Source organism: Nuphar pumila, chromosome 11 (genome assembly GCF_984573655.1).
Source record: "Nuphar pumila chromosome 11, dmNupPumi1.hap1.1, whole genome shotgun sequence".
NCBI lineage: Eukaryota > Viridiplantae > Streptophyta > Magnoliopsida > Nymphaeales > Nymphaeaceae > Nuphar > Nuphar pumila.
In genome coordinates this window covers 105,081,405-105,108,121 of record NC_143259.1, presented here as the reverse complement: position 1 = coordinate 105,108,121, position 26,717 = coordinate 105,081,405, and the positions used below count along the sequence as shown (strand labels likewise).

General features: G+C 40.8%; 1 protein-coding gene across 3 annotated transcripts in view; it reads left to right on the top strand.

The window, feature by feature from the left end:
• Window positions 1-26,717, top strand: part of LOC149822681 (C18orf8) — a 65,753-nt gene that overhangs the window by 34,862 nt on the left and 4,174 nt on the right. For all 3 annotated transcript variants that reach the window (XM_089979982.1, XM_089979981.1, XM_089979983.1), the window contains one exon: window positions 16,942-17,121. In XM_089979982.1, the coding sequence (XP_089836108.1) occupies window positions 16,942-17,121 (180 nt within the window). The remainder of the gene's footprint in view (window positions 1-16,941; window positions 17,122-26,717) is intronic.

Below are 26,717 nucleotides of genomic sequence, written 5' to 3'. Positions count from 1 at the left end.
GAACCATTCCCGAACCCATACCTAAGATCACCATTATTGAGAGGGATGAAATCAAAGTTCTTGATGGTGAAGAGAGAGAAAAAGCCTTTAAAGAATACAACAAAAAGCATGAAGAATGGGAGATGAAGAACTACAAAATTCTTTCATGGTTCTTCTCTTCCGTTGAAACGAAAATAAATGCCAATACCTTGAAGTTCAAGAAAGCGTTTCAAGTATGTGAGTATCTCGAAAGAATGTATACTTCAAGAGATTTGTCCCATAAATATTATCTTCAAAAGAAGGCATTAACTCTTCAACAAGGTGAAATGACCGTTAGAGAATACTTTGCCGAGTTATCCACGATTTGGGATGAACTTGCTCTCCAAGAACCTAAATGGAGTGGAGAGGCAATTGAATTAAGAGCCAAATAATTAGAAGAAGATCACTTCTTCAACTTTTTAAATGGGCTTAGACCCGAATTCGAACAAACTAGGTCCTCTCTTTTGTCTTCGTTTTCTTCTCCTCCATTGGAAGCTTACCTTTTGGACAAAGAACTATGTTTTCATCTAAGCCTTTTGAAATTGTGCATTCGGATGTATTGGGACCGACACCCGTGGTATCTAAGGGAGGTTTTTCATATTATGCTATCTACGTTGATGATTTCTCAAGATATAGTTGGATTTACTTCCTCAAACATAAACATGAGGTTTTCTCTACCTTCAAGGTTTTTCATATGATGATACAAAATCAATTCAATAGTAAATTACAAATTTTTAGAACCGATTCCGGGGGAGAATATTTTTTAAATGAGTTCAAAAGTTACATTGAAAATAATGAAATTGTTCATCAAAGGTCTTGCCCAAAAACACCTCAAAAAAATGGATTAGCCGAACGAAAACATAGACATATAATTGAAACTACAAGGATCTTACTCATTTCTCAAAAAATTCCAAAAAGATTTTGGGCCGAAGCGGCTCTTGCATCGTTTATCTCATAAATCGACTTCCATCTAAAAATTCGAATCAAATATCTCCTTTTGAAACCTTGTATAAAAAGGAACCCGACTACAATAGACTAAGAAATTTTGGTTGTAAATGTTTTGTCCTCACCGACAAGAATGATAAACTATCTCCCAAAGCTATCCCTTGTGCGTTTTTGGGATATTCCGAAACACAAAAAGGATTTAGGTGTTATGATATTAAAAATGACAAACTATATGTCTCAAGAAACATAACTTTTTTAGAAAATATGAGTGGTTTTGAAGAACATAAAACTCATGAAGATAATGTCGACTACTCTTTTTTGTTTGAGTTATTATCTAGGAACGAGGATTTGTTTAGCGATGATGAATTGAATGAGGATGAGGACATAAGTGAAAATATTCCACAACCCATCCAACATGAAGAAGAAATAACAATTGAACCAATTATGTAAAAACAGTTAAAAAAAAATTACAAAGATCGGAGCCGGGTCGGGTCCAGACCCGAACCGGATCCAACCTGTGCCAGCCCCTCGAAAACCCTTTTCGAGGGGACTGGCAGCCCACGGCAGGGGGCCTCTCCGGCGACACAGGGGGCGGGCCCTGTGTGCGCCCCCTCCCTATTAAAAGACGAGAGGGGAGAGGGGAGGGCCTACGAGCCTCCCCCGACCCCCCCCCCCCCCCCCCCGACTCTCTCTCTCATCTCTCGTCTCTCTCCCCTCTGCTCTCTCTTCCCCCGACTCCATCTCCCTCTCCCTTTTGCCGACGCAGGACACCCCCCCCCTCTCCGGCGAACCCCCCTTCACGGCAGCCCAGGTAGCCCCCTCCTTTTCCCCCCTTTTTCCTCCCCCTGATTCGCCGGAAGGCCGGCGGCCCCTGCCGAGCCTTCCTCCTCTTTTTTTCACGACAGGCAAGGGGCTCCGCCCCCTTGCCTTCCTCTTATCTCGACAGGCAAGGGGCTCCGCCCCCTTGCCTTCCTCTTTTTCGACAAGCAAGGGGGCTCCGCCCCCCTTGCTTTCCTCTTCTTAGCAGGCAGGGGGCGGAGCCCCCTGCCCTTTTAATTTTCCGGCAGGGGCCATGGCCCCTGCCCTTCCCTTTCCACGTAGGGGCCGATGGCCACTACCCTTCTCCTTAAGAGAGGAGGCAGGAGCCGAAGGCTCCTGCCCCACCCCTCGGAAACCAAGAAGGGGCCATTTGGCCCCTGCCCCTCTTTTAACCGACAGGGGCCAGAGGCCCCTGTCTCTTTTCTGTCGATCAAGGGCTCGGCAGGGGCCAACCCCTACCTCCTCTCCTTTTGAGCCGCAGGGGGGCCTTTGGCCCCTGCGCTCCCTCCTCCCTACTCGTTCCATTGGCAGGGGCCATCGGCCCCTGCCCCTTTCTTTAAAGAAGGCTGGCAGGAGCCGAAGGCTCCTGCCCCTCCTTTTAAAAACCCAGCAAGGGCCCCGATGGCCCCTGCACCCATCTCCTTTTAGTGGCATGGGTCATTGGACCCTACCCCGTTCTCTTTCGTAACGGTAGGGGCCGATGACCCCTGCATTGAGTTGCGGAGAAACCGAGCTTTCTCCTTACATATATTCATTTTATACATGCTAAACTACGTACTTTTGCAGTGTTACGCAACGGAGCCCGTTCGCGCCCCGCGAACTAAACCGACGATCACTTACGTTCGTAGACGGCTTCATTCTCGCAATACTGCAAGGTAGGAGATGCTGCACAAGGACTTAAATAATTAGATCAAGCTTAAATAATTGATAATCGAAAGGACTTAATGATATATTTATATACTTATATGTATATAAGTACACTTTTGAATCAAGGACGCAGTTTCGCGATCCTTGTCCTTTGCTTTCGCATTTCAGTTTGCCGTCGCGCTTTGCGCCCAGGCTTTTACTTTCGTAATTACTGCTTATTGTCTTTTAATTCAAGGACGCGGTTTCGCGGTCCTTGTCCTTTGCTTACGCACTTTCTGTTTCTGTTGCCGTCGCGCTTTGCGCCCAGGCTTTTGCTTTCATAGTTACTACTTACTGTCTTTTAATTCAAGGACGCGGTTTCGCGATCCTTGTCCCTTGCTTTCGCAGTTCCTGTTTGCCGTCGCGCTTCGCGCCCAGGCACTTCCTTTTCGCATTATTATCTTTTGTTTCTTTTCCTTGCCATAGACTCAGTGCATTCGAGAGGAATACCTATTCCTCTTTCCACCCGATATGTTTTGGGAAAACCCTTGATCTGGAGCAAGACCAAGTTGTTGGGTGATAGGTTTCTTTGTGAAACCCATTTACCAAAACCAGTGTCGTGACTTACATAGCACCCAGACACTGCGTCATCGGATGTCAGATTCGAGAAAATCACATACCTTATGCTGACAAGATTGTGTGTGGTTTCAAAAGATTTGATATGTTAAAATAGTTTTTAAAAACATTATATCTTTGCACACTCCCGAGGCTCCTATTAAGGACCTGTATCCCTTTTCTCGTAAGCGTACTTCTAAAACATGCGAGACATGTTAGTACTACGATGATTGGATGAGAGAGTCTTATGACCTCGATTAATGCTTAGTGCAGGTTGTTGAAAACACATATAAGAGTGGGATCGCCTTCATAGGCAAGATGCTCGTTTCGGTCTAATGGACCAGAGCATGAAGAATGAGGCAACGGCTAAGAAACCCCGTCGCGCTCAATTCAACCTTGCTTCGTCAAGAGAGAGGACGAAGGGTACCAACTCCGATGGACAGTCCATTTATGGCTTTCAAGAAGGGCAAAAGACCCGTTTTTCCCCAGTCATCGGAGGTTAGGGGGAGGGATAGGGGCTACATAAGTTAGCCTAACACTTCTGCAGAAGTTGGATGCATCCCTATCAGGCCTTGGGGACTTACTCTATCGACCATCGGTCGTCTCCATAGGAATAGGATTCAGTCAGACAACCGAGGTATATTAAAATACTTAACATAATGAACACTCGGCTTGGACTCGACTGTTTCGACTCACGTGCCATGTATGTACCCGCATGACCGGTTATCAAGTAATAACTAAATTGAGCATGCACACCTTTTCAGTTTGTTGTACTTAGTTTATTCCTCCAGTCTATCTGCTTAGTTCGCTCGTTACTACCTGCTGCATAAATTATCTATGCCTAATTTAGTTCTTTCTGTCTTTGTAATCTCCTGCTAGTTTTTCGCAAAACTAACCCATTTCATGGGCACAGGTGACGATTAGGTGCATCAGGCGATGGCGCGACTGCGAGATGATTTAAGGATCCACTGTTTCTGCTCGTAGTGCTTCTCCTGGACATTTTTGGTTTTTGATACGGTTTCCCTTGAGGAAACCCAAATTTTGTACAAACTTGATACTCTCTTCAAATAGAAGGAATGGTTTTCTAAGTATTATTGCAGTTCGTCCATGGTAAATCTTTGTTTTCTCGCTAACGTGCCCAAGGTTGTCAAACCCGTCCTCTTTTCTTTTAAAAGAAATTGTTTCCGCTGATTTAGAAATAAACTCTGTAAAGAAAAGGAATTTTCCAACTATTTCAAGGAATTTATAAGGTTCGAAATTTTGGGGCGTTACAACTTGGTACCAGAGCAGATCGAAACAGTGATTCTTGGTCATCGAGCATCTGCATCGCGCTGTAAGTAATTTAATTTCTCTTTTTCTATACTATTAGACTAGAGTATACCTTACATGAGTATTTGGGATTTTTCTTGTCCAAAGAAAATGAACCCTCCGGATGGTGAAAGATTGGGACGCAGAAGAGTTGCAAGAAGAACGCGCTGTCGTTCTGTGAGGGGCAGAAGCTCTGTGGTAGGAAGACTTGAGCGTTCTTCTATCGGTTCAGATTTTTGGACCAGCGGGCCGCCCCCTCCCACTTTTGCGGATTCTTGGGGCTTTACGCTTCCGGATACCTACCAGGCACCGCTAGCCGCAACGTGGGTAGCAGTGCACTTTCGGGAAGGAAGTCGTGTGCCAAATCATGTTTTAGTTAATCGACACACTTCTCGGGAATCCTCTGAAGCAGAATCCCCCTGGCAAGCCCAGTTGGGATGCAATTTCTATGGCGAAGAAGGACATACGATGGATAATTGTCAACTCAGGGAAGCATACGATAGAAGGGCAACTGCAGCACAAGATCTGGAGGACACAACATCCTCAGTCCAGGGTACTTATGACACACCATCGTGTGATGAACAAATATTACTCCTAGAGAGTGCTCAGGACATCGCTCCACCCACTCATATGCCTTCCCCCAACTCACCAATTTACACACCATCCCCAGACTCGCCACAGTATATATCGGATACTCCGGTAAACACTCCGGCTTCACCGCTATACATATCGGATTCCCCGGTGTACACACCAGCTCCACCGCTGTACATACCGGATTCTCCGGTGTACACTCCGGCTTCGCCGCCCTATGCACCGGATGCCTCGCCACATTACTCCCCCACTACTCCTCTTCACGGGCAAGAAGTCCCGAATGAGGATTTGCATCCTTTTCCCCCTCTGCGCGGGTTAAGGCGCACGGGTATCGCAAGAGAGTACTTGAGGAAGTACTCTCATCATCCCTATAGGATATAAAACTCGTTGGTTTTTGTACCGTGGGCAGTTTTTGTTTTAACTTTTTGTAAGTGCCCTCTTATACCAGCACTGCTGGGCTTTTGTAAGCTCTATTACTCGGAAATATGATAAACTTTTTGATATTACTCTTCTCTTTCAAGTATTGACTCATGTATCATCTGGGTATTTTAAGGATGGTTCGAGGGTCGAACGAAGGTTCATCTGACGAATGGTCAGATCAACAGGGATTCATCATGGAATCTTTGAGCGCATTGGCTAGCGCCATGCGAAATCAAGCGCACAGCCAAGTACCTACCCCAGAACCAAGCCACCCTGCGACAGTATCATATGAAAAGTTCTTAAAGCTCGATCCTCCAACCTTCGCAGGCAAGCCCGACCCCGATGCAGCTGAAAACTGGATTTTGGAAATAGAACGAGTTTTCCAAGTTTTGACAGTCCCAGAAGACAAGAAGACCCTTTATGGTACTTTCAGACTTTTGGGTGCCGCCCGCCATTGGTGGGACACGACTCGGAACATACAGTTCCCAACAGACTCGTTTATTCCTTGGGAGGCTTTCAAGAAGGCTTTCTTGGAGAACTATTTTCCTCCTCATGCGAGGGAGAGGAAAAATGTGGAGTTCTTGGAACTTTGCCAAGGCTCGTCAAGTCTGGTGGACTACATCTCCAGGTTCCAGGAGTTGGAGCGTCATTGCCCCAACTTATTTGCAGATGATCGGGAGCGGGCGGGTAAATTCATCCGCGGATTAAAAGGACTCCGACCAAGGGTCCTAAACAACATGCCATCAACTCTCTCCGCAGCTGTTGCTGCAGCCACTCTCCTGACCGAGGATTGGGAACGCTCCAAGAGCACCCAAAGCAAGAAGCCACCCGTTGCGGGTAACGATCAAAAGAAATATCCCTCTGGCGGTCAAACCAAGCGACCGCCCTTTTTCGTAAACAAGGAAGGTGGAAGAAAGCCATATCCTCCTTCCAAACGTCAGCGTCCTCAGGGCAACCCTCCCGCCCGGCAGCAGGCGGGCGATGTCTGCCCCAAATGCGGACGACCTCACCCCGTGCAAGCATGCCCTCTTCTTACAGGCGGATGCCTGTACTGTGGCAAGATGTGCCACTTTGCACGCGAGTGCCGCAAGAAGGCGGCTGACGACCTCAGAAGGAATAATGGAGCACCTCTGCTCTCCCGACCACCGCCGCAACCGCAACAACAACAACATTCTTATCAGGCGCAACAACCACAGTCCAGCGGCCAGAAGAAAGCACCGGGGCGCGTTTACACTGCCACGGTCGAACAGCTGACCAAGGGCGAGCTTGTGCAAGGTACCATCTTGATTGCTAACCAAGCAGCTTTCGTACTCTTTGATTGCGGTGCCACTCATTCTTTTATTTCTGTAAAATTTGCTGAACTCTTGCACGTACCTGTAAGTTCGTTAGATAATGCTCTCAACGTCTATAACCCGATTGGGAAGAGCACTCTTTGTGCGACCTACGTGCCAGCTTTGGACGTATTCTTGGCAGATCGACATTATCCGGCCTGCACTATCCTTCTCGATATGACCGAATTTGACGTCATCCTAGGCATGGATTGGCTGCACAAGTACCATGCCAAGATCTTTTGCCATGAAAGCAAAATTAGGTTATCTCCACCGGGGATGCCTAAGGTGGAATTCAAGTTCGTAAAGGCGGTCCGTGCAAGCAAGATGATTTCTTCGCTAAAGGCACAACATTACCTGAGAAGGGGATGCACTGCCTTTTTAGTCAGTGTCGTCGGGTCCGAACCGACGCTAGTTTCGATTAGAGATCTGGAGGTGGTTCGGGATTTTCCAGACGTCTTCCCAGAGGAGCTGCCAGGACTTCCCCCACCACGAGAGGTTGAATTCAACATCGAGTTGCTACCGGGTACTGCGCCAATTTCTAAAGCTCCATACCGTATGGCGCCAACCGAGCTCGAGGAACTCAAGAAGCAGCTACAGGAATTGATGGATCTAGGATTCATTCGCCCCAGTGTCTCGCCTTGGGGAGCTCCTGTTTTATTCGTTAAAAAGAAAGATGGATCATTGCGGTTGTGCATCGACTATCGAATGCTCAACCAGGCCACGATAAAGAATAAATATCCGTTACCGCGTATCGAAGATCTGTTCGATCAACTGCGTAATGCCAAGATTTTCTCAAAGATCGACCTTAGGTCAGGATACCATCAACTCAGAATTAAGGGAGATGATATCTCCAAGACAGCTTTTCGAACCAGGTATGGGCATTTCGAGTTTACTGTCATGCCTTTCGGACTCACCAACGCTCCTGCAGCCTTCATGGACCTCATGAACCGTGTGTTTAAACCCTTTTTAGACACATTCGTCATCGTGTTCATTGATGATATCCTGGTGTACTCGGAGACCTGGGATCAACATCGCGAACACCTGATCATCATTTTGGAAACCTTGCGGAAGGAGCGTTTGTTTGCTAAATTCTCTAAAAGCGAGTTTTGGCTCAAGGAGGTTATGTTTTTGGGACATGTTATATTCGAGAAAGGCGTATCCGTAGATCCTGCAAAGGTGGAGGCCGTACTAAGCTGGCAGCAACCGAAGAATGTTCGTGACATCAGAAGTTTCCTTGGATTAGCTGGATATTATCGAAGATTTATCCAAGACTTTTCCAAAATCTCTCTGCCTATGACAAAGCTGCTAAAGAAGGATGCTAAATTCGTGTGGGACGATTCATGCAAAAACAGTTTTCAGTTACTGAAGGAACGACTTACTACCGCTCCTATCTTGGCCTTGCCTTCAGGACAAGGCGGCTTCGTTATTTTTACCGACGCTTCCGGGACAGGCTTGGGCTGTGTCCTAATGCAGAATGGTAAGGTAATCGCCTACGCATCGCGTCAACTTAAGATTCATGAGAAGAATTATCCGACTCATGACTTGGAATTAGCGGCTGTGGTTTTCGCATTAAAGATTTGGCGACACTACTTGTACGGGGAACAATTCGAGGCTTTTACGGATCATAAGAGCCTCAAGTACTTGTTTTCACAGAAAGAGCTTAATATGAGGCAACGACGGTGGCTAGAATTTCTCAAGGATTACGATTTCACCCTTTCCTACCATCCAGGAAAGGCGAACGTGGTAGCTGATGCTCTCAGCCGTAAGGCTTCTAGCATTTCCGTCAACCTATTATACGTTGGTTGGAAGTTGATTGAGGATTTGGTTTCCTGGAAACCGTTTGCAGTCTCATCAAATTCTATCAGTCTTTCTAATCTGATAGCTCAACCTGAGCTGTTAGCCAAGATCCTTGCTGGGCAAAAGACTGATGCGCAGTACGAGAAGTTGAAGGCTCGTACACAACAGACCGATACTCCTTTCCGACTTAAGGACGATGGAAGCATTTGGCTCAAAAATCGTCTTTGGGTCCCAAATGATCCCGTTTTGAGAGACGAAATTCTCGTAGAGGCCCATAAATCCAAATATACGATTCACCTGGGAGGCACGAAGATGTTCAAAGGCTTGCAGCCCAGATATTGGTGGAGCGGAATGAAGCGGGACGTGGCCGAATACATCTCTAAGTGTTTGACTTGCCAGCAGATTAAGATCGAGCATCAATGACCTGGCGGAGTGATGCAACAAATGGAGATCCCACAATGGAAGTGGGAAGACATCACTATGGACTTTATCGTCGGTTTTCCAAGGACACGAAGAAAGAACGATGCGATTTGGGTGATCGTTGATCGACTCACCAAATCGGCTCATTTCCTTCCTATCCGTACTAGTCAGTCCTTAGACAGTTTGGCGGATTTCTACATTCGTGAGATTGTGAGGTTGCACGGTGTTCCGGTATCTATCATCTCCGATCGTGATCCGAGGTTTACCTCGAGGTTTTGGGGACAACTTCAAATCGCGTTGGGTACGAATTTAAAGTTCAGTACCGCTTTTCACCCTCAGACTGATGGACAGTCTGAACGCACAATTCAGACTTTGGAGGACATGCTGTGTGCGTGCATGATGGACTGGAAGGGAGAATGGGATTCTCATACCAGTCTGGCCGAATTCGCGTACAACAGTTATCACGCTAGCATCGGGATGACCCCTTACGAGGCCTTGTATGGAAAGCCTTGTCGTTCGCCTCTCTACTGGGACGAGGTTGGTGAGCGAATGATGGAATCTCCTGTAGTGCTACAACACTACACTCAGCAGGTGCAAATGATACGAGAGCGACTCCGTACTGCACAGAGTCGGCAGAAAAGTTACGCGGATCGTCGTCGTCGAGAGCTCACCTTCTCGATAGGAGATTTGGTTTTTGTTAAGGTATCTCCCACAAAGAGCGTTTTTCGTTTTGGGAAAAAGGGAAAGCTAAGCCCTAGATTTGTCGGACCGTTCGAGATCCTGGAACGGATTGGTGAAGCAGCTTATCGTGTGGCTTTACCTCCTCAGAACGCTCAGATCCATAACGTTTTTCACGTATCCATGCTTCGAAAATACGTTCACGACCCATCGCACATCATCCATTATGATGATGTAGACATTCAGAAGGATTTGTCTTTTGAGGAAAGACCAGTCGAGATCGTTGATCGTCGAGATCAAGTGCTTCGATCTAAGACAATATCTCTTGTAAAGGTGCGTTGGAAGCACCATGGAATAGAGGAATGTACTTGGGAGCCTGACTCTGCTATTAGGGAGAAATACCCTGACTTGTACCTTGATCGTTAAGTTCAATTTAATTTCGAGGACGAAATTATTTTAAGGAGGGTCGGATGTAAAAACCGGTTTAAAAAAAAAAAATTTACAAAGATCGGACCCGGGTCGGGTCCAGACCCGACCCGGATCCAACCTGTGCCAGCCCCTCGAAAACCCTTTTCGAGGGGACTGGCAGCCCACGGCAGGGGGCCTCTCCGGCGACACAGGGGGCGGGCCCTGTGTGCGCCCCCTCCCTATTAAAAGACGAGAGGGGAGAGGGGAGGGCCTACGAGCCTCCCCCGACACCCCCCCCCCGACTCTCTCTCATCTCTCTCCCCTCTGCTCTCTCTTCCCACGACTCCATCTCCCTTTTGCCGACGCAGGACAACCCCCCCCCCCTCTGGCGAACCCCCCTTCACGGCAGCCCAGGTAGCCCCCTCCTTTTCCCCCCTCTTTTTCCCCCTTTTTCCTCCCCCTGATTCGCCGGAAGGCCGGCAGGTGGCCGGCGGCCCCTGCCTTGCCTTCCTCCTCTTTTTTTCACGACAGGCAAGGGGCTCCGCCCCCTTGCCTTCCTCTTATCTCGACAGGCAAGGGGCTCCGCCCCCTTGCCTTCCTCTTTTTCGACAAGCAAGGGGGCTCCGCACCCCTTGCTTTCCTCTTCTTAGCAGGCAGGGGGCGGAGCCCCCTGCCCTTTTAATTTTCCGGCAAGGGCCATGGCCCCTGCCCTTCCCTTTCCACGTAGGGGCCGATGGCCCCTACCCTTCTCCTTAAGAGAGGAGGCAGGAGGCGAAGGCTCCTGCCCCACCCCTCGGAAACCAAGCAGGGGCCATTTGGCCCCTGCCCCTCTTTTAACCGACAGGGGCCAGAGGCCCCTGTCTCTTTTCTGTCGAGCAAGGGCTCGGCAGGGTTCTTTGGCCCCTGCACTCCCCTACCTCCTCTCCTTTTGAGCCGCAGGGGGCCTTTGGCCCCTGCGCTCCCTCCTCCCTACTCGTTCCATTGGCAGGGGCCATCGGCCCTTGCCCCTTTCTTTAAAGAAGGCTGGCAGGAGCCGAAGGCTCCTGCCTCTCCTTTTAAAAACCCAGCAAGGGCCCCGATGGCCCCTGCACCCATCTCCTTTTAGTGGCATGGGTCATTGGACCCTACCCCGTTCTCTTTCGTAACGGTAGGGGCCGATGACCCCTGCATTGAGTTGCGGAGAAACCGAGCTTTCTCCTTACCTATATTCATTTTATACATGCTAAACTACGTACTTTTGCAGTGTTACGCAACGGAGCCCGTTCGCGCCCCGCGAACTAAACCGACGATCACTTACGTTCGTAGACGGCTTCATTCTCGCAATACTCCAAGGTAGGAGAAGCTGCACAAGGACTTAAATAATTAGATCAAGCTTAAATAATTGATAATCGAAAGGACTTAATGATATATTTATATACTTATATGTATATAAGTACACTTTTGAATCAAGGACGCAGTTTCGCGATCCTTGTCCTTTGCTTTCGCATTTCAGTTTGCCGTCGCGCTTTGCTCCCAGGCTTTTACTTTCGTAATTACTGCTTATTGTCTTTTAATTTCAAGGACGCGGTTTCGCGGTCCTTGTCCTTTGCTTACGCACTTTCTGTTTCTGTTGCCGTCGCGCTTTGCGCCCAGGCTTTTGCTTTCATAGTTACTACTTACTGTCTTTTAATTCAAGGACGCGGTTTCGCGATCCTTGTCCCTTGCTTTCGCAGTTCCTGTTTGCCGTCGCGCTTCGCGCCCAGGCACTTCCTTTTCGCATTATTATCTTTTGTTTCTTTTCCTTGCCATAGACTCAGTGCATTTGAGAGGAATACCTATTCCTCTTTCCACCCGATATGTTTTGGGAAAACCCTTGATCTGGAGCAAGACCAAGTTGTTGGGTGATAGGTTTCTTTGTGAAACCCATTTACCAAAACCAGTGTCGTGACTTACATAGCACCCAGACACTGCGTCATCGGATGTCAGATTCGAGAAAATCACATGCCTTATGCTGACAAGATTGTGTGTGGTTTCAAAAGATTTGATATGTTAAAATAGTTTTTAAAAACATTATATCTTTGCACACTCCCGAGGCTCCTATTAAGGACCTGTATCCCTTTTCTCGTAAGCGTACTTCTAAAACATGCGAGACATGTTAGTACTACGATGATTGGATGAGAGAGTCTTATGACCTCGATTAATGCTTAGTGCAGGTTGTTGAAAACACATATAAGAGTGGGATCGCCTTCATAGGCAAGATGCTCGTTTCGGTCTAATGGACCAGAGCATGAAGAATGAGGCAACGGCTAAGAAACCCCGTCGCGCTCAATTCAACCTTGCTTCGTCAAGAGAGAGGACGAAGGGTACCAACTCCGATGGACAGTCCATTTATGGCTTTCAAGAAGGGCAAAAGACCCGTTTTTCCCCAGTCATCGGAGGTTAGGGGGAGGGATAGGGGCTACATAAGTTAGCCTAACACTTCTGCAGAAGTTGGATGCATCCCTATCAGGCCTTGGGGACTTACTCTATCGACCATCGGTCGTCTCCATAGGAATAGGATTCAGTCAGACAACCGAGGTATATTAAAATACTTAACATAATGAACACTCGGCTTGGACTCGACTGTTTCTACTCACGTGCCATGTATGTACCTGCATGACCGGTTATCAAGTAATAACTAAATTGAGCATGCACACCTTTTCAGTTTGTTGTACTTAGTTTATTCCTCCAGTCTATCTGCTTAGTTCGCTCGTTACTACCTGCTGCATAAATTATCTATGCCTAATTTAGTTCTTTCTGTCTTTGTAATCTCCTGCTAGTTTTTCGCAAAACTAACCCATCTCATGGGCACATGTGACGATTAGGTGCATCAGGCGATGGCGCGACTGCGAGATGATTTAAGGATCCACTGTTTTTGCTCGTAGTGCTTCTCCTGGACATTTTTGGTTTTTGATACGGTTTTCCCTTGAGGAAACCCAAATTTTGTACAAACTTGATACTCTCTTCAAATAGAAGGAATGGTTTCCTAAGTATTATTGCAGTTCGTCCATGGTAAATCTTTGTTTTCTCGCTAACGTGCCCAAGGTTGTCAAACCCGTCCTCTTTTCTTTTAAAAGAAATTGTTTCCGCTGATTTAGAAATAAACTCTGTAAAGAAAAGGAATTTTCCAACTATTTCAAGGAATTTATAAGGTTCGAAATTTTGGGGCGTTACAAATTACCTATACACATAGAGATAAAAGTACCTTTAGAAGTGCAATAGAAAAATATAGTGACCTTTGTGAACCTTCCAACTACTCTCGAAGAACCGAATGACCTAGGAAAAATCCTTCTAGATTTATATCCTTTGAGTCCTCTCCAAAACATAGGGCATGTCTCGGTGCCATTCATTGATATCAAGAGCCTAGGAATTTTGAAGAAGCTAAAAAAATGATAGAATGGGGGTACGCCATGGATAATGAACTTAGAGCCCTCAACAAAGCCAAAACTTGGATTTTTCAATATCTTCCAAAGGGAAAGAAATCAATAGGTTGTAGGTGGGTTTTTAAGGTAAAAACTAAGAGTGACGGGAGTCTTGAAAGATATAAAGCACGACTTGTTGCAAAAGGCTATAGCCAGGAATATAGTATCGATTATGAGGAGACTTTTGCTCCTGCTGCACGAATGGTTACCGTCCGGTGTTTGATCACTATTGCATCCATTAAAAAATGGAACATATGCCAAATAGATGTAAAAAATGCATTCCTAAATGGAGATCTAAATGAAGAAGTTTACATGGATGCTCCTCTGGGCATGGATGTACCCAAAGGTAAAGTCCTTCGTCTACAAAAAACACTCTATGGCTTAAAGCAATCCCCCAAGGCTTGGTATGATCGATTTAACAAAATAATGGTACAAAATGGTTTTATTTCATGCTATACTGATACTGCCTTGTTTGTCAAAAAGTCTGATGCAGGAATTGTAATTTTATTACTATATGTTGACGATATGTTGATTACAGGTAGTGATATCAAGGGGATCAAAAGTATCAAAAATACACTAAAAGAAAGATTTGAGATGTCAGACTTAGGGTATCTGACATTTTTTAGGCATTGAAGTTGCCTATTCTCACAGGGGTTACTTTTTATTACAAACTAAACTTGTGTGCGGAGTTATTGACAGATCCGACATCACAGACGATAAGGTTTGTGAGACTCCTGAAGTTGTAGGATCCAAAATGAAGATTGATGACAGAGTACCCTTGGATGATCCTACTCCTTACCGACAACTCGTGGGATCATTAATTTACCTTAGCATTACAAGGCCCGACATCTCACATGCTGTACACACTGCAAGTCAATTTTAGCATGCCCCTACATTCGTCCATATGGGCGTCGTTCTCCGAGTTATCAGGTATATAAGGGGAACCATAAATAAGGGAGTGTTTCTTTCTTCATCTTCAGAATTAAATTTAATTGCTTATACTGACTCTGATTCGGGAGGTGACTCAAATAACCGTCACTCCACAACAGTTTTTTGTATTTTTTTAGGAGAATCATTGGTCTCATGGAGATGCAAGAAACAATAGGTGTCTTTATCATCCACTGAAGCAGAATATCGAGCCATGACTTTTACAACTATGGAGATTGTCTGGATTCATCAGTTGCTGCAAGACATGAGAATTCAAATCCAAGGACCCACAAAACTGTGTTGTGATAATAAGAGTGCAATCTATATTGCTAAAAATCACACTTTTCATGAGCGGACAAAGCATATTGAGATGGACTGCCATTATGTTAGAGCAGCATATCTACAAAAAGTCATCGACCTTCCTTATGTGGCTTCATAATATCAGTTGGCAGATTTTTTCACCAAAGCGCTTTGCTCGCCCAGATTCAATTTTCTCCTTGGCAAACTTTCGGTCATTGCGCCTTAAGTTTGAGGGAGGGTGTTAAAATGTATCTCTCTTTTATATATATATGTTTACATATATCTAAAGAGAGATACATATACATATATATATATATATGTATATGTATCCATCTTTAAATATATGTAAATATATGTTTATCTTTCTTCTTGTAAAACCCACAAGGGTATTATAGTCATTTCCCCATTTTTGCGCATATTCATAATTATGAATATGTTGTATATTTTTTACTTTTTTCTTTTCTTTTTTTCTTTTCTTTTTCATTTTCTTTTTCCTTTTATTTTTGTTGACTAAGGTCAACTTGGAGGGGGCTCAACACTAGCTGTTGGGCCCCTCCAACGGTTAGAATTCTAACCGTTGGAGGGGCTCCAACAGCTAGTGGAGCCCCTCCAAGGCTCCTTACTTCTTATAAATAGGGGAGATCCCCCTTTGTATTTTTCACTCCATGTAGCTTATGTTCTCCATACTTCTCAAATAAAGATTCTTTATTTTTATGTGCCTTTGTGCATTTGCGTTTCTCTATTGTACCTTTGTGTACATTTGTTCTAAAGTATTCTTGTCCTCTTGTGGTATTGTGCACTTTATCTCTTTTTGAGATATTTTTACACTTCAATCATCACCGCCAGCATAAAGGTTCTTCCAAAAAATTGTAGCACACAGTCTATTACATCAAACTCCTGGAAAATGTTCTAATAGTATGCAAACAAGTTGATTCTGTGATAGCAGGGTGTGCTCAGAGTCAAGAGTAGTCGGTCCTCCAAAGATGATCCCTAGTGGCATATTTGGGTAGCTATAGGTTTGATCTTTCCATAACCAATGATTACTTCCATTAAAATGTTATGATACAATGTGGAATTCTTATATTAGGTAGATAAAGGTGAATAAAGGAGAGCGAGTGAGAGAGTACTTATGAGGAGATGATGAATAATCTGCTCTATATTTGTTTATTTGATTGGAGATGGGGAATGATCCTACTCCTTTTTTTGTTAGGTCCCATTAGGACCTTCCAAAAATCACATTTTCAAGTATTTTTTGCTTGATCTGAACCATTAGATGTGTTTATCATTGTTTACTCAATAGCGAACATGTGTTTGATTAAGATTTTTTTATGCTTAGATGTGTATTTTAAAGAGGTGAAAAAATCAATGGTTGATATTAAACAAAAAGTTGATGATCAAATATTTACAATTTTACATCAAATCAATTCGAAAGAAAGTTTGTTTTTTCTTAGTAAATAATCCATGTTAAACACATCCAACAGTTCAGATCGAGCAAAAACTTCATGAAAGTATGAGTTTTAGAGGGTCCTAACCAGATCTCACCAAAAAAGGGGTAGGACCATCCCCCTTCTCATTTGATTGCATGATCTTTTATTCTATTTTGTTTTGTTAGCATCTACAGGCAAATACTAAAAAACTTCAAGCATAAAAAAGGACCACATGACATGCACACACACTCATTCACTCACCCAGGACAGAATGTGAATTAAAGGTGACTTTTTTCCCGCTTAGTCCATACTAAAAAGGTTAGTGAAGAATGAGCTTGCTAAGGGCTATAAAATGTAAGCTGTCTAAACATATTTTTGGTAGTTAGAATTTCTCTTATTTTTGGAGCTTTGGAAATTTTAATACCTTATTAAATAACATATTTTTATTTTGTCATGATCTGCCTGAATTTTCCTAAATTGTAATATTAAGTTTCTAGTTATTTGGACATATGCGGAAAAAATGACTGCATTATTTGTTCTGTTCTCATGGTTTATCTTCCTTTGGCATGTATCTTCCTTTTGTAATTGGCATTTCATACTTTTTTTTTTGTATTAGTCTACTCAAACACCAACAACCATTTCTATATGCAGATTTTTGAACCTTCAAAGGAAGTTGCTTTGCAGCTGTTGAGGTCAGGTAATCAGAATTCACCTACGCATAAGTTGGGTGTGGATATGCTAAGGCAGTTGTCACTACACCATGATTATGTCTTGGCTTTGCTGCGTGATGGATACTATCTTGAAGCTTTGCGCTATGCAAGGAGGAATAAGGTAATAATTGTCATTTTTCTCCCACTATGGCTATATTTTCTATGATAATTCTATATATTTTTTATCTACAGATTGTATTCTGATTGCAAGTTTGAGCACCCTTTTTGATATACATGCAACTGTAAGAGGCTTCACTTTGCTAGTACATGCATCAGGGACATTCAATCATTTTCCAGGTTTTGAATATGGGAGATGAAATATAAGTTTTAATTGCATAGAAAGTTAATAAATCGATTTTCTTTTAGAAGAAATTAATAGAACAATTTACAAGAAGACGTCCAAGGTTTCATGTAACTACAACTACACGTCCATCAAATGAAAAATTACATAACACGACCTGAGTTGGGAAGTTTATATCAAGCGTGCACTGAGATATGTTAGGTGATGTAAACCATCATGCATCGCTTAAATGAACTTTTCTACCCTTCATGAAACTGTCTGACCAAGCAATGGGAGTCAATTTGTTGAGTGGACGAAGTTGAACAGTTAAATGTAGAAACTGTCTGTGTGGATTGCGATGTAAGACATTTTAAAGTTTTGATTTTTTTCCTTGTAGTTGAACTATGGGGTTGGACCCTAAACAATAGATCCCACTAAAACGGGATTCAAGGAAAATGCTCAATGAACATTCTAACCACTGGAGGCTGTGTACAAGTTGAGATATGCTGCAGGCATATAGTGAGGTGATGGTCAATCGAAATGGTGAAAGTAACAGCTAGCCTTGGTGATGAGGGAGTTGCAGAAGGTATGATGGGCATGGAACAAGTGATTTTGATGCAGAAGCCTCCATCGTGGAAGTATAGATGAGTTGGGAAGGGGTGGGAGGTAGAGGAAGACAGTATGCTTGTCTCTGGTGACATGAAAGTGTCTTTGGACTTGAGTGCCTGTTTTTTGGTGGTCATCCGTTGGGCATAGCCATGACTTGGCTCTCTCAGAGTTCCTCAGAGTATGGTGGCTTGTGATTTGCCAAACCTAGGTTGACATGAGACAATGATTCATCATTGCACAAGAACTAGGAGGTTGGACTCTAGATTAATTTTCCACGGAGAATGCGTGTTAGCTTAAAAAAGAAGAGTGGAAGAGAAAAGCATTGTTTAAATAAGGTGACTAAAAGAGGGTAGAGGAAAAAAGATGAGTAAAATTGTCCTTTTAACTAGGTCAACCATAGTCTAGGTAGTGAGTCTGACAGTTACATTGGGTGTCTTTTCAAAAAACTTTTTATCTTTTCAAAAAACTTTTTATCTTCTCAAAGAAAAAAGAAAAAGACAAAGTTTCGTTGAGTGGCTGTGAAGTTCCTAATCTCAGGCAGCCATATGTAAATTTGAGAAGGTTAAGCATGTATTTGTAAATACATAAAATGTTAGGCATATTTTTATAAAGTGTTCAAGTTAATATTCAATGACATCTTGACTTGCAGCTAATGACATTTTTAAATGGAAAAATGTTTTAACTAATACATAATAATATAAAACTATTGAGTTCATGATGGTTTTAACTGCATTAATAGAATGCATCTTTTCTGACATTGACGAGCCAAATGGTCCTTTTGTCTTTCTGCTTTATCCAACTTGTAAAAAACCCAAGTTCTTGTGACCTTAGTTGTTAAAGGCGCTAGACGGAGCGTAGATGGTGGCCCCCCTAAAAAGGATTAGGCGGGGCCTACTGTACCCCAAATAAAAAATAAAATAAAAACATATAAAATATGTAAATAAACTACTAAAATTAATAACAAACATGTATACAACATAAAATCAATCAACAATCGACAAATAATATGTCGAACACTGTAAAACAATTATATTACATAACCTGCTCAAACAAATTAAGAATAAATTAACAATTGAATAAACAAACCATACAACTAACAATGTGAATAAACAATATACAAAAAAAAAATGTATACAAAAAAATTAACAATAGACATAATAAAGCAATAAACAAATAAGAAGAAAAAATTAATAATTAAATAAACAAACCATGATACAACTAATAACCTACTAAAAAAATTAAGAATAAATGAGCAATTGAATAACCAAACCATACAACTAACAATGTGAATAAACAATATACAAAAAATAAAATTCATGTATAAAAATAATTAACAACAGATAAAGAAGAAGAAACCATGCAACTAATAACCTGCTCAATGCAAATAAAAGGCAAGCCGGCAACTACATAATTTAAACATAATTAAAGCCTTAACAATATTAAATTCACATCCATGTCATACTAAAATGTCATAAGTCATAACTAAACTACTCAATCTATTTACAGAAATTAATAAATCCAATAAAAAGCCCAAACTTCATAAAATATTTGAGAACATTAATGCGATCTTTTTCAATCTCACTCTAATAAGAAGCACTAACAATTTTACACTATTCCTAAATATCCCAAAAAACTTAGACACGTTGAATCCAACACAAAGCTCACAATTCACAGATCATATATGAAAAATGACAACAGTCAAACAAATTATATATGAATTGCATACACAGATATGTTTGGGTGCATGTTAAGTGTGAACTGAGAAAAAGAACAGTCAAACAGATCATTTAATTATTACACGCACAAATACATAACTCAGAAATATAAGTATATAATCACAAATATAACTCAAAAATATAACTCAAAAACAATAGAAAAGATTATGTATAAATTACATTACATAATGCACACACACACATATATATATATATATATATATAAAATAACTGAAACACTTGAAGAAGAAATAAGGGAAAAAGAAAAGTTAAAAAAGAAAAAAAGGATGAAAAAACAGGAAGAAAAAAAAGGAAAAGGGAGGAAAAACAGGAAGATGAAGAAAAAAGGGAAAAAAGAAAAGAGAAGAAAAAAAAGGAAGAAGAAGAAAAAAAGGAAGAAAAAACAGGAAGAAGAAGAAAAAGGGAAAAAGGAAAAGAGAAGGAAAAAAGGAGAAAAAAGAAAAAACAGAGAGCCAGAAACAAAGAGAAGAGAGAGAGAGAGAGAGAGAGAGAGAGAGGCACTGCCCTTCCCCTTTTTTACCAGCCTCTTGGAAAAAGGTTGATCAAGTGGTCAACCAAATTAAAAAAACGAAAAAGGTCAAAAAAGGCTTTGCAGCCTAGGCAAGCTAGGTGGTAAAAGACGGCCCCACTGCCCAACCCAAAAGCCCAGGCGGTTGGCTGCGCCTAGGCACTGCCTTTGACAACTAAGCTTGTGACATTTTAACTTGCACTACAACAGTGGATCTTTTATGTCATTGACTAGCCCAATTGTTCTTTATCTTCCAATAGTCTCCTGTTTGTGAAAAGCACAAGTTCCGGTGACATCCATAAGAAAGCATTATCATGGGCATTGAGAATTAGGGCAAACACTCAAGGGAGAAGAAGAGGGAGCAACAATGAATAGAAAACTTCATTGCAAAGAAATGAGAAGAAAATACATCTTAAAGGGGTCAACCACCTTTGGTTACACTACATGACAAAATCTGTCAACTCATAACCACTTGCTAAAGTATAAAAATACCCCTCATTAAATAATCTATGTACATAGAGATAGAGGGTAACACTGAAATAGTGATACATATGATACAAAGGATATTACACTTCTCAACACTATCCCTCAAACTTGAGATGATGCTTAAAAGAATCATCCCAAGTTTGGAAAGAAAGGGCTGGAAGTTGAAGGAGCCAAACTTTTGGTCAGAATATCAACAACTTGCTCCTTTAAACTCACATGCTCAAATGAAATAACTCCATCTTCATAGGCTTTCCTTGTAACGTGACAAACAATCTCAATATGCTTGGTTCTCTCGTGAAATTCAAGGTTTTTGGCAATTTGAATTGCACTCATGTTGTCACAATATAAGGAGGTACTTCCACAAACTTCCATTCCAAGCTTTTTAAGAAGCCATCTTATCCAAATGATTTCTGTAGTAACCTGTCATGACTCTATATTTTGCCTTTGCAGCAGACAAGATCACACGTTGTTGCTTCTTACACTTCCAGGATATGAAGGAACTACCAAGAAAAACACATAAATCGATAGTTGAAAGACGCTCTTTAGTTGAACCTCCAAAATCTGAAGCTCAATATGGTCTAATATCTGTGGAGGACGAAGCTGATAAAACCATGACAAAATGCATAATATCTCTCGCATACTGAATTATTCTGAGTACTGCTAGATGAACTGAAGTAGGGGCACTTATAAACTGACTAACTGCATGCACTGCATATGTGATGCCAGGTCTAGAGATAGTTAAATATATCAAACCACTCACAAGCTTCCTATAGAACACAAGATCTTCAAGTTTATCACCACCTGTGGCCCTCAAACCGACATTTGCTTTCATAGGATTTATCACCCTCCTACAGTCATCTGCAAGCCTAGCCTTCGTCACTAGATCTGTTGCATACTTATATTGAGACAAATACAACCTTCTTTTTAAGTATACCATTTTCAGATCTAGAAAATACTTCAAATATCTCATCTCAAATATGGTCGCCAGACTTGGTGTCCATAATTTTCCACGTATCATCTCCAGTGATAACCATATCATCAACATATAAAAGCAATATACATTTCTCATGCTTGGAAGAGGATACAAACAAATCAGGGTCATGATGACTCTCCTAAAAGCCAAGAGACTTTTACTGCATTACTAAACTTCTCAAACCATGCACGTGGTACTTATTTGAACCCATACAAATCTCTCCTCAATCTACATACTCGCCCCTGAGAATCTAAATACCCTTGAGGCAGCTCTATATAGACCTCTAAAGTTTCATTCAGAAATGCGTTTTTCACGTCAAGTTGCTAAAGATTCCATTGACGAATTGCAACAACTGCAAGTAAAGTCCTTATTAGTAGTCATGTGGGCCACTAGTGCAAAGGTTTCAGCAAAATCAATGCCAAACTGTTGGCTATATGCTACTGTGATTTTACCCCGAGCCAACATTTATTAAGGCATTTAGCCATTTTCCCCTTATACCTCTCAACTGATCCATTTGCCTTAGTCTTGATCTTGTATACTCACTTGCTCGCTACTACATTTTTGCCAGGTGGAAGGTCTAGAAGGTCCGATGCACGCGTTCTTTCAAAAGTTTCCAACTCCTTTGCCATTGCTTACTGTCACTCCTCTTTTGTGGCTGCCTCCGCATAGGAATTAGCCTCTGTTAAGTTGTGCATGTGTGTGTGTGTGTGTATATATATATATATATTTGGTTCATATTGTATATATATTTTATTTATAATGATGTAATAGGTAAGTACCCATTAGGGGTATTTTGGTTATTTCAGTCTTTATAATAGGTTGTCCCCATTAGGGGCACATTATTACTTTTACTTTATTCTTTTTGTTTTGTCTTTTTCTGTTTTTGTAGAAACTATTTGGTCGAATACCAAATAGAGCTCTTGGGTTCTTTTTTGACTAGTCAATGGAGCTGCCGAAACTGTACAACAACTATATTTATAGCTGTTGGAACAGTCCAACAACTTTATTGAGGCCTCCTTTTCTCTTGTAAGTGTATAAATATGGGATTTTATCCCTTTTCATTTCTTAATGCTTCTCTTAAACATTCATGCTCATTAAAATGTATATATTTTTATATTTTTGTGTTCTTTTAATTCCTTTATGTCTTGTATGCACTTAATGCTTGTGTAGTACCTTAATGCTCTTGGATTGTCCCTTAGTTGGACTTGTTTATGTGCATGTGCACTTTGTGTTTATGATCATGTAAGCCCTTAGAGGCCTTTGTTTTGTATTTTCGCATATTTCATTACATGGTATCAGAGCCAATATATCTTTCTTGGTATTTTGCTTTTTTTGGGTCTTGGGATTCTTTGGTTCGAGTTCGTGATTCGTGAAGGATTTGTGATCATTGTGTAGCTTGGATTCAAGGGAAATCTTGACCTGGTGTGTATATTAAACCTTTAATGTTATTTGAGTTATCTATCTCATGCATTATTTATGAGAAAACACTCATTTTTTCTTTTCTTTGAAAAATTATTTGTTAAAAACTAAAATCTCTAATGCACTTAAAATTATTGTTGTTTTTTTATTAAATATTTTATAAGGTTAATAATATGCTTCCATGCGATCCGGTTTGAATATTAAATTTTTTTGAATTCACTTTATTTAAAATGTACGTATATGATCTAGTAATTTTTGAGCATGTGTTGTTGGCATTTAGATGCTTTATTCGAACATCTTATGGAGACAAATGTTAAATCGTATTCGTATTTATTGTTGTATTGAACTTTGTTTTGAAAAATTGTCAAATATTTTTAAAATAATTTGAAGTATTTATTTTAAAATGGTTTTGTGTGTCATTCAAAAGTATGATTTGATGAGATTTTGCTTAACTTGTGTTTGAATTATTTTCTTTTCTCTTTGATATATTTTTATGTGAAACATAAAAGATTTTATGTAGTATTAAAAATTATATGTGGTTAGGATCTTAGTGATCATGAATACCTTGCTATTTTTGAATTTTGAATAAAATTTTTTTATATTGATATATGGTCCTTGTGCACTTATGATTGTCTTACATGATGAATGTGATTATCTATTCATGTATAAGGTATTGAGCATGATTTCTTATGAGAACCATTTACTTTTATAAATACCTTTTAAATATATATATATTTTTTAATTATTAAAAATAGTTATGTTATTGGGTGTCTTTCTTGTTGGCCCTTTTGTGGTTCTTGTGATTGTGTTATTTTCTTAGTCTCATGGCTATTTAATGAACATTACCTTACATGTTTTGCATGAGATTTAAATATTATGCTTTTTTGGATACTTAGTTTTAATAAAATATTAATTTGAGAATTATGAGAACCTTCTTGTGTTTTCCCTTTGTGAGTGTTATAAGTATTTTTCTCATCATTCACTTTAGTCATTGTCCGTTATTGGTTGACATGCTTGTTCGTAATTGAAGACTCTCATTGGTGGACATTTTATCTTGTCATATGATTTTATGTTTTTATTAAAACTTATTTGCATCATGATACCTCACGTGAGTTTTAAGTGTTATATTTTTGTTGCATACTTATGATATTCAATAAAATATCATTTTTTGTATTGTGAGACTTCTTGTGTAGCTCTCTGTGAGTTTTGTGATAATGTTTCTTAGAGTAATTTTTTTTTGTTTATCCACTTAATATTGGTGGACATTTCGGTTTTAGATTGAAGGCTCTATAATTGCATTACTTGACGATTTCCTTGACTTGAAAATGTCTTTTAATGTTTTTATTATTTGGCTTTTTAAGTCCAACACTCTTTTTTTGATACATCCATTATTATTTGTTTGGCCTTATCGAGGTGAGTTGTGTACACTTTTATGTTATGAGACTAGAGTTAGTTATTGATGTGAGTTATGTGTGCACCTCTATCTTCTTGTCAGTATAGATTGCCAAATGATTTGGTTCTGACTGACGATTGATTGACCTCTGGTTTTATGAGTGTTGTATCACTCATTTGTTTCTTGTGCACCTCGATGTTGTGGAGTCAGGGTTAGCCATTGAGGTGAGTTATGTGTGCTCCTCATGTCATCTTATCAATATAAATTCTCAGGGGCTATGAGTGACGTGCTATCATTTGCCTTGGGTCTGATTAATGGATGATTAACCTCATTGTTGTTGGAAATCCGAGTTAGTCGTTCGGGCGAGTTGTGTGTGCACCTTATGTCATCTTGTTAGTATAGGTATGTATATAACTGGCATGACCTCGGTTTCTATGAGTGTGTTTTACCACTCATATGATACAATATTGGATGCTTGATATCTTAATTTTTCTATGATGGTAGTTATGTTTTTGGAACCATGGAGTTTCGAAGGATGGTTAAAATCGTTATTCTTATTCTTCTTGATGGCATTAGTTTGTTTTCATTACAACTCTCTTACGTCTTGGGTTTCCTTCTGTTATACCTCTTATTTAATTGTCATTTTATATTCACAAGAGATGTTTTTCAAATGTGGTGAGTTATGTGCACCCCACTGGTTATTCACACTTTTTGTGTGATTGTTTTGCCCATATGTGGCATTGTGATTATGCTCGTGTTCTGGTAGCTTGTACACTTGTTTAAGTGTCATTTTATGTAGACAAGAGATGTTTTTTGTTATTCACACTTTTGTGTTTTTTAGCCCATTAGTGACATTGCGATTATGCTATTGTTTTATTAGTTGCTACACTTGATTTTTGAGGTTTGGAGGTCTGGTGAGGTGATTGCTTGTGGTGGTCAAACTATTATTTAGATTTGCAAATATCATTTCTTTTGTTGTGTGGGATTTTTAAAATCTCTTCATAAAAATTTTGAACTTTTTCTACTTGTATGAAAAAATGTTTATTGATAAAATTTTATGCATCTTTTTAATTATATATATATATATTAAGATTGATGTTTGGTCCTTTGTGCTTAAGCCCATTCTAGGCTTTGTGAATGAATCCTAATGGGTTGTGATTTGTGAGATTGCTCTCTTTCATTATTATGTGCATTAAATATGCTTTAATTGGATGTATGATATGAAAAGAAGTCGTTATTGGGTCTTAGACCCAAGTTGGGTCTGTGCAGGACCAGACCAGACTCTTGTATTGGACTGGGTCAAGATCCGAATGTTGATAGTGTTGTTATTAGGCTTGTTGTCAGACGGTATTTTTGTACCCTAAAATTGTGTATTAAATATATTATCAAAACCTAATATGAAGAGCAATACACTGATTTCTTTATTTGACGTCTTTCACAGCCTGCCTCTTCTCTCGATATCTCGTTCCCTCTTTCTGCACAGGTGAGCGTAAAGACCTTCTTTCTAAGATGGTATCAGAGCCTGAGATCGTCTTCTCGTCTGCGTTTTTCCTTATAGTCTTCAGCCTGGCCTGAGATCGCCTCCTCGTCTGCGCCTTCTTCCTCCTTCCTTCCGTTGTTCTTCAGTCCTGGTAAGATCGATAACTAGATCGCCTCCTCGTTTGCGCCTTCTTCCTCCTTCCTTCCGTTGTTCTTCAGTCCTGGTAAGATCGATAACATCTCCTTTCTCTTATCAACTTGTCCTCCTTCTCTTCCTTCTTATCAACGTCTCTTCTTATGCTCTTTTCTTCTTTTTCTTTAAAATCTGATTCTCTCGAAATCAGTTAATTGAAGAGACGCATACTAGGTTCCCTTCACTCGATCTGGACATTTTACTTGCTGAAGTTAATACTTGTGGTATTTCTGTCTGCATAATCTCTTATTTTGAAATATTCATTTTCCTGTTTCACGATTTTACTTAATCTGGAACCATTTCTTCAGTATTGTGCTGTTTTTAGTCTGAATATTCTTCTTTATGAAATCAATATTGTGCTGTCTCTGAAAGCAATATTGTGCTATTTAAAGTTTGCAATTCTTTTATCCTAAAACATTCATAACCCTGTTTCATGTTTTTACTGAATCAGACATTGATTCACTTTTTGATATTTAGTTTTTTGATCAGTTGCTTTTCTTCTCTCTGATCATACCCGAATATTGAATACTCGTCACTCCAAAAAAAAGAAGGAATATTCGAGTGACTAATTTCTTTGTCCAGTTCAGGCAATTCTTTTCTTCTTTCCTTTTTACAACATTTTCAAATGGACTCATCTTATC